The sequence below is a fragment of the Pyrgilauda ruficollis genome, unplaced genomic scaffold, assembly GCF_017590135.1.
Source record: "Pyrgilauda ruficollis isolate IOZ18807 unplaced genomic scaffold, ASM1759013v1 scaffold45, whole genome shotgun sequence".
In the NCBI taxonomy this organism is placed as follows: domain Eukaryota; kingdom Metazoa; phylum Chordata; class Aves; order Passeriformes; family Passeridae; genus Pyrgilauda; species Pyrgilauda ruficollis.
The window spans coordinates 5324065-5335543 of NW_024526044.1; the positions used below are offsets into that span (position 1 = coordinate 5324065).

General features: G+C 48.2%; 2 protein-coding genes across 2 annotated transcripts; one reads left to right on the forward strand and one right to left on the reverse strand.

Annotated features, from left to right (window-relative positions):
• Positions 1 to 2576: 2576 nt before the first annotated feature.
• Positions 2577 to 4541, reverse strand: MOCS3 (molybdenum cofactor synthesis 3; the record flags this gene model as incomplete). Its single annotated transcript, XM_041478408.1, has 1 exon — positions 2577 to 4541. A coding segment is annotated over one exon (1551 nt), but the record flags the coding sequence as incomplete, so codon positions are not given.
• Positions 4533 to 10688, forward strand: DPM1 (dolichyl-phosphate mannosyltransferase subunit 1, catalytic). The gene is made up of 9 exons (XM_041478466.1): positions 4533 to 4662; positions 5327 to 5426; positions 6103 to 6136; positions 6553 to 6629; positions 6736 to 6761; positions 7066 to 7161; positions 7644 to 7712; positions 8000 to 8114; positions 10229 to 10688. The coding sequence occupies exons 1-9, from the start codon at positions 4556 to 4558 to the stop codon at positions 10331 to 10333; spliced, it is 729 nt and encodes a 242-aa protein (XP_041334400.1). The 5' UTR covers positions 4533 to 4555; the 3' UTR covers positions 10334 to 10688.
• Positions 10689 to 11479: the final 791 nt, after the last annotated feature.

Here is an 11479-nt window from a genome sequence, read left to right on the forward strand (position 1 = left end):
TGAATCAATCACATGGAATACATTGTAAAGACAGGATCAAAGGAGCACAGTCAAGCTAAAAGCCTGGAGAATGGGCAAACAGAGGTGATTTTCTTTTCCTGTGGTGAGGGCAGTGTCGCAGTTGCTTTGCTGCTGTCAGGGCAGCACAGAGGGTGCAGCTTTGTCAGTGCTGCCACCAGAGCAGGTGCAATGCCCCACGCCTTGTCCAAGTCCCACACTCCATGAATTTGAGCTATTACAACGTTTAGAACATCTTAATTAAATTGGTTCTTTGGAACCTGCTCACTGGAGTAAGATTTCAACATGACACACACTGAGCAGAGACTGGGGGAAAGTGATGTGCACCAGAGGAGTGCAGAATAAAACTTGGTAAACTCTGCATTTCTTCTCTGTCTTTTGCCTTATTCTGCTTTTCTCTAATTCTTTTCCTGCCCTGTACATATTTCCCACCAAAATGTTGAAGCTGCAGAGTGAGGTAGAGCAGCAGGGCTGCTATATTTAACCAAGTAACAAAAACCACAAAAGGTTAATGCCACAAACCAATTTGTGGGTGCGTTTTCCTGTTATTAACATAGCTCCAAATTTTACTACCCTAATCCATGTTAATATTCATCTCCATTTTCTTTTATTTCCCTGGTCTTTTTTTCAAAAGACCTGCACAATGATGGATTTGTACAAGAGACCTCAGCTCCTGCTAAGCTTGAATTGCATCTCTCAAGCCTGGGAGTGCTGTGGTTTATTAACTTGCAGTGCCACCTAGCACACAGCCCTCACATTATTCTTTCTGTAGTTTCACAAAGGACAGCTCAAAGCTTTTGCATTAAAAAAAAAAAAAAAGGATAAACTTATGCTTGGGGTATTTTAAGGACCTAATGGCAAGGCTTGTTTTGAACAGTGAAGTTTTTATTAGAAAATGCAACCCCGTGACACTGAGGGCAAAGGCCAAGATCTTGTCCTGACCTCATCCCTCCTGATAACAGAGCCCAGCCACGCTCAGTGCTCCCTGGTCAAAGCAGCTTCTCTTCATTCACAATGTCAACACACCCAACCTTTCAACAGCTCTTTGGCAGCAATACAAATCAGAAAGTTTTAGTGCTTCTCTTAGAACTTCTAAGTAGAGTTTCTCCCAGTGAACAGAGAAACCAAACCACTACATGCTTGGAATTGAAGAATTAAAGCAAGTCAAAACAAAAGATAAGCCAGCAATAATAAGAATGGTTTGGGCTTAGTTATGATTTTATGATCCTTGGTTGTTCAGGCTATCTTCAAAGAGCTCAGCACTGCCAAGGACTGCACTGACAGGAGAACACAGGCAAAACAATCCTGGAACAAGGGAAAAGACTTCACGCACAATTTCTACACACGCAGATTTAGAATCAAAGAGTTTTTCCCTTCTCCCCAAATCCTTGGGCTCACCTTGCTTGGAATGACTGAAAGGAATGCCTTTGTGAGGGCAGAGGGGTGTGTGACACAGCACCCACCGTGGGCAGTGCAGGATTACTGCCACTGCTGCCTTTTACATTCCAGCCTCTTCTGGACATCACAGTGAAGAAGAGAAACCACAGTGAAGACAGAAGAATTTAAACCCAGGTCAGGCATTTCAAACAAGTCCCCTGGTTTCTAATTCCCAGGAGAGGAAGCCCCAGAATCCAGCCACAATCAGTGACTGAGCTGTGCCTCCACTGCCCAAGACTCGTGGGCACACACCACAAACACTGAAGTTTATTTAACTCCTGGCCTTTCATGTTTTCATTGCTCTCTAAAGTGCAAGATGTGACTCTCTGTTTACAAATCCACTGCTGTTCCTTCACGAGACTGCCACTGCTAGAACCATGGCACGTTATAATGCAGCTGGGAGTGTGGCTGCTCTCAAATTTATTTTACCAAAATACACCTTTTCAACTGCTAATTATAATGGCACTATTCTTTTTTTTTCCCCCAGTACAACGTGAAGATTAGTCATGACAGGTGTTTTTTCCTCCTCAGGATGTAAAGAAATCCATACCTTAATTAATGTAAGGAGATAATTGCTATGCTGAGGTGATGAGGCCTCAAGCAGCTCTGTTGAGAAGCTCTTTATTTCTCTTTCTTTTCATTCAGCTAAGTACAGACACTCCCCAGATGTGCAGAGCTCTTCATGCCAGCCAGCAAATCCAACTGGGGAGGTGCCACTGCCACAGCAACAGGGAGAAAACTCAGGAAACAGGTCTTTGTCCTTGCAGGAGGGAGGACAAGCACCTCATTTTTGCCTCTCTCACCTCCTCATTATCTCTCAATCTCTGAAATCTTCTAAGCACTGATAAAAGCGTTTTCTGCCTGCTGTACCAACTTTCAGGGGTCAAACTTATGTCTTATTAACAGTTAACCTCAGTTTCTCTATTCAAGCTGGGGAATCCACTGCTTTGCCATCCAGCAAAGGAGGATGGATGGCTCTGGAGGTTCTTAACACCCTGGTGCTGTTCCAGTCCATAAATACACACGGCTTCCACACAGAACGGAAAGGTGCTGACCACCATGGTCCCACCAGAGCTGTCCTGGCAATTCCCTGTGACAGATCAATCGTGCTACAGACCAGCTGGAGATTAACAGTAATTATTTTTTATTCATTTCATGCACTGTTTCAATTTGTTAAGCAGTTCAGAGACTGAGTAATAACATGATTCCTGTGATTTGTTGTTTTCCAGGTTACAATTGCTAATTAGGATGTTCTCAATCACCACGTGCACGGGTCAGTAGTTATGCCAAGTTTTTACTATTAAATCATAACCAAGGAACACATTTCTTTCCACTTTCATGAACAGATTTACATTTTTATAAAAATAATCAGCTAGCTACAAAAATAAGCAATTTTTCTTAGGAAAAAAAGACAACATAAAAAAGCAGTATGGTATTTGTCTGCTTTTCCCACGTGATATAGCCATTACACAGAGGAGATGGAACCCTACAGAACTTACTCTGAAAATATGTGGTTTTTTTCACCATTTAAAATTCTAGTACTGAGGAAACGTTGAGTCAATTTTAGCGGCCCAAGCCATGAGCCCCCCTTTAATATCCTTAGCTAACACAGGACCAAATTCTTCGGCCGGTAACTCCTGCAGAATTTTTACAGCCTTCTGGGAATCATTTCCTAACTTGCAAACGACATACACAGGGAGAGGGGTTCGGCCATCATTTCTCTGCTTTTCTTGGCGAATTCTGTTCCGTAAGCGCCGCAGAGCCTCGGGGTCGCTCTCCTGCAGCCTGCGGAGCGGGATGTGCAGCGCGTGCTGCAGGCGGCAGATCTCCGCCTCCACCGGCGGCCGCACGTCCAGCAGCACGTGCGGCACCCGCGCGTCCAGCAGCTCCTTGTACTGCTGCACGGAGATCCTGTCCGCGCCGGGCAGCAGCTGCACAGCCCGGCACTTGTCCGTGGCGGAGGAGCCGCAGAACGCCTCGTAGTCCTGCAGGCAGGTGACGCTGGGGTTGTCGCCGCACACGGCGCAGTCCGCTTTCTTCGGCCGCAGCTTGATGTTGCGGAATCTCCCCTCGAGGGCGTCGAACATCAGCATGTAGCGGTTGAAGGAGGAGCCCATGCCCGAGGCGATCTTCAGCACCTCCAGCGCCTGCATGCAGCCGATGATGCCGGTGACCACGCCGAGCACGCCGCCGTCGGCACAGTTGGTGACGGTGTCGGGCGGGGGCGGCTCGGGGAACAGGCAGCGGTAGCAGGGCCCGCCGCGGTAGTTGTACACCACCAGCTGCCCCTCGAGGCGCAGGGCGCTGCCGGACACCAGCGGCTTGCCGGCCAGCACGCAGGCATCGCTGACCAGGTAGCGGGTGGGGACGTTGTCGGAGCAGTCGGCCACGATGTCGTACTGGCGCACGAGGCGCAGCGCGGAGCGCGGCCGCAGCGCCCCGCGGTACGGCACGTACTGCACGGCCGAGTTCAGCCGCCGCAGCGCCGCGGCCGCCGAGCGCGCCTTGGGCCGGCCGCGCCGCGCCTCGCCGTGCAGCACCTGCCGCTGCAGGTTGCTCGTCTCCACCACGTCGTGATCCACCAGCCCCAGGCGGCCCACGCCGGCCGCCGCCAGGTACTGCGCCAGCGGGCAGCCCAGCCCGCCGCAGCCCACCACGAGCACGGAGCTCCGCGCCAGGCGCAGCTGCCCCTGCACGCCCAGCTCGGGCAGCACCAGCTGCCGGCTGTAGCGCAGGATCTCGGCCGCGCTCAGCGCCGACCGCGCCGGCAGCGGCGGCAGCTCCGCGGGGAAGCCGAGGGCTCCCTCCTCCTCGTCGTCGTCCTCATCCTCCTCGTCGGCATCCCCCGAGTCCCCCCGCGCCAGCTCGGCCGCCAGCCGCTCCCGCAGCCCGCGGGCTCCGTCCTCATCCTCGGCATCCCCCGCGTCCCCCCGCGCCGGCTCGGCCGCCGAGGGCTGCCGCACGCCGCAGGCTCCCTCGTCCCGCTCCCGCTCTCCGTCCTCCTCCTGCTCGGCCGTGTCCCCCCGCGCCAGCTCGGCCGCCAGCCGCTCGCGCAGCCCGCGCACCGCCGCTTCCGGCGCGGCGCCGCGTCACTGCCGCCATGGCGGCGCGGGGCCCCGGCCGCGTCTCCGTGCTGCTGCCCACCTACAACGAGCGCGACAACCTGCCCCTCGTCGTGTGGCTGCTGGCGCGCACCTTCGGCGACAGGTAGCGGGGCACAGCCCGGGGCTGCCGGCACAGAGCCGCTGCGGGCCGGGGCTCGGAGCGGGAGCAGCGCTCCCGGTGCGGGGTTGGCAGTGCGGAGTGACAGCTGTGCCTGTGGGGCTGGGGAGCGGCCGGCCATGGAGTGAGCCGGGGCGGCACGGGTGCGGAGGGCAGATCACCATCCGTGCGCACACAGGTGTGCCTGGCCCGCAGCGAGGCACAGGTCCCTTGGTTGGGAATCCCTGCCAGGACATCCAGTCCAGCTCCGTCCCCTCCCTGTCCCCTGCCCCGAGCGCTGAGTGCCACCTCCAGCCCTTCCTGGGACACCTCCAGCCCCTCCTGGGACACCTGCAGCCCTTCCTGGGACACCTCCAACCCTCCTGGGACACCTCCAGCCCCTCCTGGGACACCTCCACCCTTTCCCAGGACACCTCCACCCTTTCCCGGGACACCTCCACCCTTTCCTGGGACACCTCCAGCCCTTCCCGGGACACCTCCAGCCCTTCCTGGGACACCTCCAGCCCTCCTGGGACACCTCCAACCCCTCCCGGGACACTTCCAGTCCCTCCTAGGACACCTCCAGCCCTCCTGGGACACCTCCAGGGATGGGCACCCCAAACCCCCTGGGCAGCCCCGCCTGCTCATTGGGAAATCATTCTCGTTTCAGTGGGATCGACTTTGAAATTATCATCATAGATGATGGAAGCCCGGATGGGACACAGGAAGTTGCTCAGCAACTGGAAAAAATATATGGATCAGATAAAATAGTGAGTTGTGTGTTCAGTAATTTTTTTTTTACTTTTTTTTTTTTTTTATTGGAAAGCACTGTAAGTCCTTGAGAGCCGGGATGGATTCCCTGGATTCTGCCCTTTCTTCCATCCTTAAACAAGTGGTTGTACACCACTTTAGTCAGTGTAAGCTCAGGATAGTTCAGAATGCTGCATTCTCACCAAATATGCAAGATCAGGGATTGTTTGCAAAGCGTTGTCAGTCCTTGGTGCACTGCTGTGTGCTCCTGAGCAATGACTGCTGAGTCTTGCTGTACTGGGTGCAGGCCTGAGGGGAAGGTGGGGTTTGGATAAGATTTCATTTCATTTTAATTGACTGCAGGAGTAAGGAAATTGGAAAGATGAAAGATGAGCTTATGATTTATTTTTAATCTGTCTCGTTGCATTCCTCAAGAACAGGAGTTTTTTATTTATTTTTTTATCTATGTAATTTATTACTGCATAATCCTCGGTTTATACAAGATGCTGTCATTTACTTAGTGGCAGTCAGATACTTTTCCAGTCTGTTACTGCATAAATGCCAAGTTTTTTAAAGTATTTTTGGACTAAGTTGCATTTATGAAGATTGTTTTAAGAAAAAAATATGTAGGAAGTTTTAGAGTATTTTTAAAAATTGTATGTCAAGTCATTTATGTGTTTTTTATATCTCCTGTAGCTTCTGAGACCCAGAGCAAAGAAGTTGGGCCTGGGTAAGTTCTTATTAACTCTGATTAGTAAGAGCAAATAAAAGAATCTTCTGTTTACTTTGATTGATCCAGTGTAAAAAGGTCCTGAGAAAACCACAGTAAAGCCCAAAAGCAGTAACGCATTTTCATCAAGTTGTTTGTAACCAAACAAGCTTTAAAAATGCACATGAAAATCCCAGAGTGTTTCTAAAAGGTTTCCCAGAAGCTCAGCCCAGCTCTGGCTCCTGCCCTGCACCCCCAGAGCCCAGCATGGGCTGGAGGATTGGGGATGATTTGGAGCCCACTCCTGTTTGCTGAGGCTCCTGAGTGCAGGGGCTGCTTTGTAAATGACATTTCAAGTCGTGGCCCATCCTCAAGTGAAGTTTCTCTGTGCATTTCTCTGTTAAAAGAGTGAGAGGAATTATTTGTGTTTCCATCAGGCACTGCTTACATTCATGGAATGAAGTATGCCACTGGGGATTTCATCGTTATCATGGATGCTGACCTCTCCCACCACGTAAGGCTGCATTTCTCTGGGTACAGCCTGCTCTAATTCACTTCTCACTGGTTGCTGTTATTTTACCCCTGCCCTTTTTTTCTGATCTGTCTTTCTTTCATTTCAGCCAAAATTTATTCCAGAGTTTATCAGGTAGGTGCTGATTATAGTATGGAAGTTGATCTTTATAAATTATTTATGAGTAAGCCTATGAAATTCTATGCCATAGTGGGTAAAAGATAATTTTTAGATTCCCTGAAGTAGCTCTTTACAAGAGAACAATTATCAGATGTTTGAATAATGCTCATAGCCACCCTAACTATTGCTTTCCTCTCTTCTTATTTGTTCAGAAGTTTGTAAAATACAGATTTGGTACTGAAAGAGTGATTGTTCTTACTCTGAAACTTGAACTTTGAAACATTCCTCCAGTTTTTCTGATAAAACCAATTGTTTACAGAAAGCAGAAAGAAGGCAATTTTGATATTGTATCTGGAACAAGATATAAAGGAAATGGAGGAGTGTATGGCTGGGATTTGAAAAGAAAGTTGATCAGGTTAGTACTTTTCAGCTCTTCACACAGAAATCTGTTACTTGTACATAATAATTCCAAGTGTTCCATCCCTGTAGCAGAACTGCTGTACTGTGACACTGCAGAGTCCCACTGAGCAGCAGAACCCCCCACCACTGGCCAGGTCTTTGGCTCACATCCACCAAGAAGGGCTGGAATGATGGGTGGGTGGGCTGGGAAAATGGGCTGGAACAGTGGCCTCAGGCTGGGACAGACATCCAGGGAACAAGCTGAGACTGGCAGGTGTGAGGGACACCCTCAGCCTGCCCAGCTGGAATGCTCCTGTCCCTCCCAGAGAACAGGCAGATGTTCTTGTTGATTTATTTATCCTGCAAAGAATCTGGAGCACAAGCTCTGTTGCGGTCTGATCTGGAGCTGGAGTTGGATTGTTCCTGGTTTTTCATGGCTGGAGTAAGTGCCCATCTTTTTGTGCTAAACAACTCTGACATGGATGTTTTCTTTCACAGTCGTGGAGCCAATTTTCTGACTCAGGTCTTGCTGAGACCAGGGGCATCAGATCTAACAGGGAGTTTCAGGTAAGGCCTGGTTTGCAATTCCTAAAGTTTATTGGAAATTAAGAAACTGCTGGACAAGGAACTGGAGTAAAAACAGATGTTCTTTACTGTGGACTGTGAAATCTGTTTGGAAAGGGTGGAAGAAACAGTGGATTAGATTGCAAGAACTGCTGCTCCCACGACCTCGTTAGGGAGTTTATAAATAGTAATGAGCTGAGTGATTGCAGTTCAGATTCCTACACTCTGTCTGGATTTCTCAATTCCAGAAACTGGGCTTCAGGCTTTATTTCCTTTGGAATTGCTTACAGGTTGTACAGGAAAGAAGTCTTACAGCAGCTGATGGAGAAGTGTGTTTCCAAAGGATACGTTTTCCAGATGGAGATGATTGTGCGGGCTCGGCAGCTGGGATTCACCGTTGGGGAGGTACGGGCCAAGCTGGGATGGGTGCATGTGCTTCCCTCCCAGGGGACACAGATTGCTCACTTCTGGGTAATTCCAAAAAGCAGCCAAGATTTTAAATGAATACCAAGAAATTACATGTGTAGAGTTCTGTTTTTTCAGCTTTGTCAGGTGAATGCCAGACCTGAAGTGCAGTTATTTATTCCCCTCTTCCTGCTGCCATTCCTTCAGCAGCACACAATTTTACAAGGTTCTTCAAAGGAGAGAAAGAAGTCAAAATACACCACAAAGCTGCTCTGAGCCTTTTCTTCCCTGCTTCCTATTGTACAGATATCTCTACTCAAGTCTTTACAAATTATTTCATTTTTCCAGCAGCCTGATTCTATTTCAGATTTGTTCTCTGTCAACTATTGCCTTGTTATTTTCCAACTTTTCAGCTCTCACACTTTCTGCTTCTAAACTCCTTGAATGTGCTGCCTACAGTCAATGAAAAAACTCCATGCAATTGTTAGATTCTCTATCTCCAGCAGCCTGCTGCCTTTTTTATTTCACTGAATTGCTCTTGCTGCATCTTTAAAGATGCTTCACTGGGAATCTCTCTGCAGGAGAACCTCAGAGCCAGTTCTTCATCCTTGTTTCCAGGGCTATGAATTGTCAGAGAATTGTGGTACTTGTACTTCTCTCTCTAAACTTCATGTGTGGCATTTCTCCATCAACACAGGGTAGAGCATTTCCTCCCAGCAAAGCAGCTCTTTTCTCCCACCTTTTTTGTTTGTGGAACAGCATCCCAGGGAAAAAGATTTCTTCGGCAAAGTTGAGAATTGAGATTGAGCTGTGCAATTTTTAAAGGAATAAATGGCTGATGAGAACTCAGACAAGCTGTACCTGAAGGGTTGCCTGCACACCTCTCCTGTTCTGCTGTACTTCACCAGGTGTGCAGTGTCCTCCAGCACATGGAAAGAGCCTGTGAGACCCGTGAGGGAACCTCTTGTGCAAGGAAGGTAGAAGCCCAGAAACAGCTCAGTGCTCAATTCCTGTGCTGAAGGGTAACACAGGAGTCCCCTCATTAGATGAGATATTAACTATTCTTCATCCTGGTCAGGAAGTGCCACTTGTGCCATCCTGCCCTGTCCTGCCACATGCTCAGTGACTTCTGCCCGTTTCCTGCAGATCAGCTGTGTGGGGTTGCCAGGATTGTCACTGGGATCATCAAGGTGACCCTGCTAAGACAGCAGAGTCATTGCTGAGTCTCTCTGCCTGCCTTTCTGGGCATCTTCTTCCCATCTTCTTGTCCTTGGCTCTCTTCTGTCTTGGCCTGACCTGCTGGAATCGTGAGAGACCCTCTGGCACACGAGCAGGGGGCTGGGGATTCATGTGTTCCTCTTGCCAGATGATTTCTCATTGACACTGCCAGCAAAACACCAAGCCAATTTTTTAGTGCCTATTGCAATTGCAATTCTTTATTTTAGTTCCTGAAGTATTTCAATTTTGCAGACAAACATTATGGAAATGGTTGGATATTCTAACACAGGGTTGGCACAATGTCCTGTCACGTGTCCCTTGTGTGTGCTCAGAGGAGTGAAAGCAGAATGTTCCCAACATCTCATGAGCAGTGAGTTCATCTGGACAGTGTCACTTTGTGAAGGAGACCAAAATTAATGCATTAAATGCCCGTAAATGCTGCAAACAATCCACAAAATGGCCAAAGACTGATAAAAACAGGTCTTGTACAATAGGCACTGTCATGTTCTGAAGTCCTCTCCCAGCCAGGGTGAGGTTGAGCTGTTCTGTGCTGGGGGCAGATTTGTGCTTCCTGAGGCACTGACTCAAAGGCTCTGAGTTTGGCTGACAAGGAAATGCTGCAGGCTTTGTGAGCTTTTAGCATGCTCTGCCTGGGTGGATCATCCAGCCATGAGTAATGGCTTTGGATCAGCTTGAAAGGTGATAAACAATTCCACACTCCCCAGCTGTGGGGCACCACTAAAGGCCCTGGTGAGACTGCCACGGAGGAGCCAGCCTGGTGCTTGCCTGCTCCCCATGCCTGAACAAGCTCCAGCTCAAGGGCCCTTCTTTTGTTTCCAGAATTTCTGATGGTTTCAGTTTTGAGCCTCAAAACCAATTTTTGCTTGTTTCAACAGGTTCCCATCTCGTTTGTGGACCGTGTCTATGGAGAATCCAAACTGGGAGGCAACGAAATTGTCTCCTTCCTAAAGGGGCTCTTGACCTTGTTTGCTACAACCTGAGAGTTCATCCTAAAATAATTTTGCTAGACAAACATTTTCTGATGTCTGTGTAGATTTAAACATACAATGGCAAAAGCTTGATAATTTGTGTGGTGGCCAGAAGACCTGCTGTGACCTAACAATTAAACACCATCACCAATAAATCAAACATTCTGCAGCCCAGAATGCTCCTTCCGACACAAATGGACTGGATGTTAAACGAAAAATTAATAAAGGCTAATGCTTTTCTATTTTTGTAAGAATAATTGTCTTAATAAAGAACACAAAGCTAAATGATCTTTTGCATTTGGAAATGAATCATTATCAGCAGAAGCTATGGATAATTTTGAAATAAAGACGAGCAAGGACAAAAAAACCCGGAATGTGTCCTGTCTTTGTCCTGTGGTTTGTAGATATTAATTTAAACATATACTAATTAGTGTCCTTTCTTTCCCTCAGCACATGTACACATTGTCATGAAGCAGCTCCAAAGAACTGCTCATGGCTGGGGCAGTTTAGGAGAACTGTGAAACTGTTTAAGAGCAGTTTAAGAGTTCAGTGTTTTGTGCCTAGACTGGGAAGAAGGAATATTCTTTGGATAGGAAGGGGAACCATCTGTGTGGAATAATTTTGTGTTCTGTGTGTTTGTCCAGAAGCAGATGAGTCCCTTTCCTTCTCTTTAGAAACTAAACCTATTTGGAGTCTGTGAAGTGGGACCCCAGCAGGTTTAGGGGAACAGAAGACCTCATCCACTCAGGCTTTCCTGCCTTAGTGGGATCTACAAACACACACATTTCACCACACACCATGGAATCACACACACATTTGGCTTTTCCTAGCAAAAGAATGTCTTGTGATCTTGCTGTTCTCCAAATGTTAGTAACAGACTTTAGTGGAACAGCACTTCTAGAATCTTTGAGGATCAGGTGCTTGGAATTCTATATAATGTCTTAAATATTCATGTACTAGGGATTTATATAGTGGCATTTTAATTCTCAGCTCCTTAATACCTTTGCAATACTCTCCTTGCCTTGTTTTGGCCACCACAAAACACTGACTTGACATTTACTGAGAATTTTTCATTTTATGTCCTTGGCTTTACAGTTCCACATAAATCAGCTTTTCTTAATTACATCCATATTCATTTCCTAGGAAGGCACAAATACT

Bases quoted from the DNA above. Each gene is read 5' to 3' on its own strand.
- DPM1 (XM_041478466.1), top strand. From the start codon at position 4,556: ATGGCGGCGCGGGGCCCCGGCCGCGTCTCCGTGCTGCTGCCCACCTAC. The intron at 5,427-6,102 runs GTGAGTTGTGTG...TATCTCCTGTAG, and splicing joins TATATGGATCAGATAAAATA to CTTCTGAGACCCAGAGCAAA. The intron at 6,762-7,065 runs GTAGGTGCTGAT...AATTGTTTACAG, and splicing joins TTTATTCCAGAGTTTATCAG to AAAGCAGAAAGAAGGCAATT.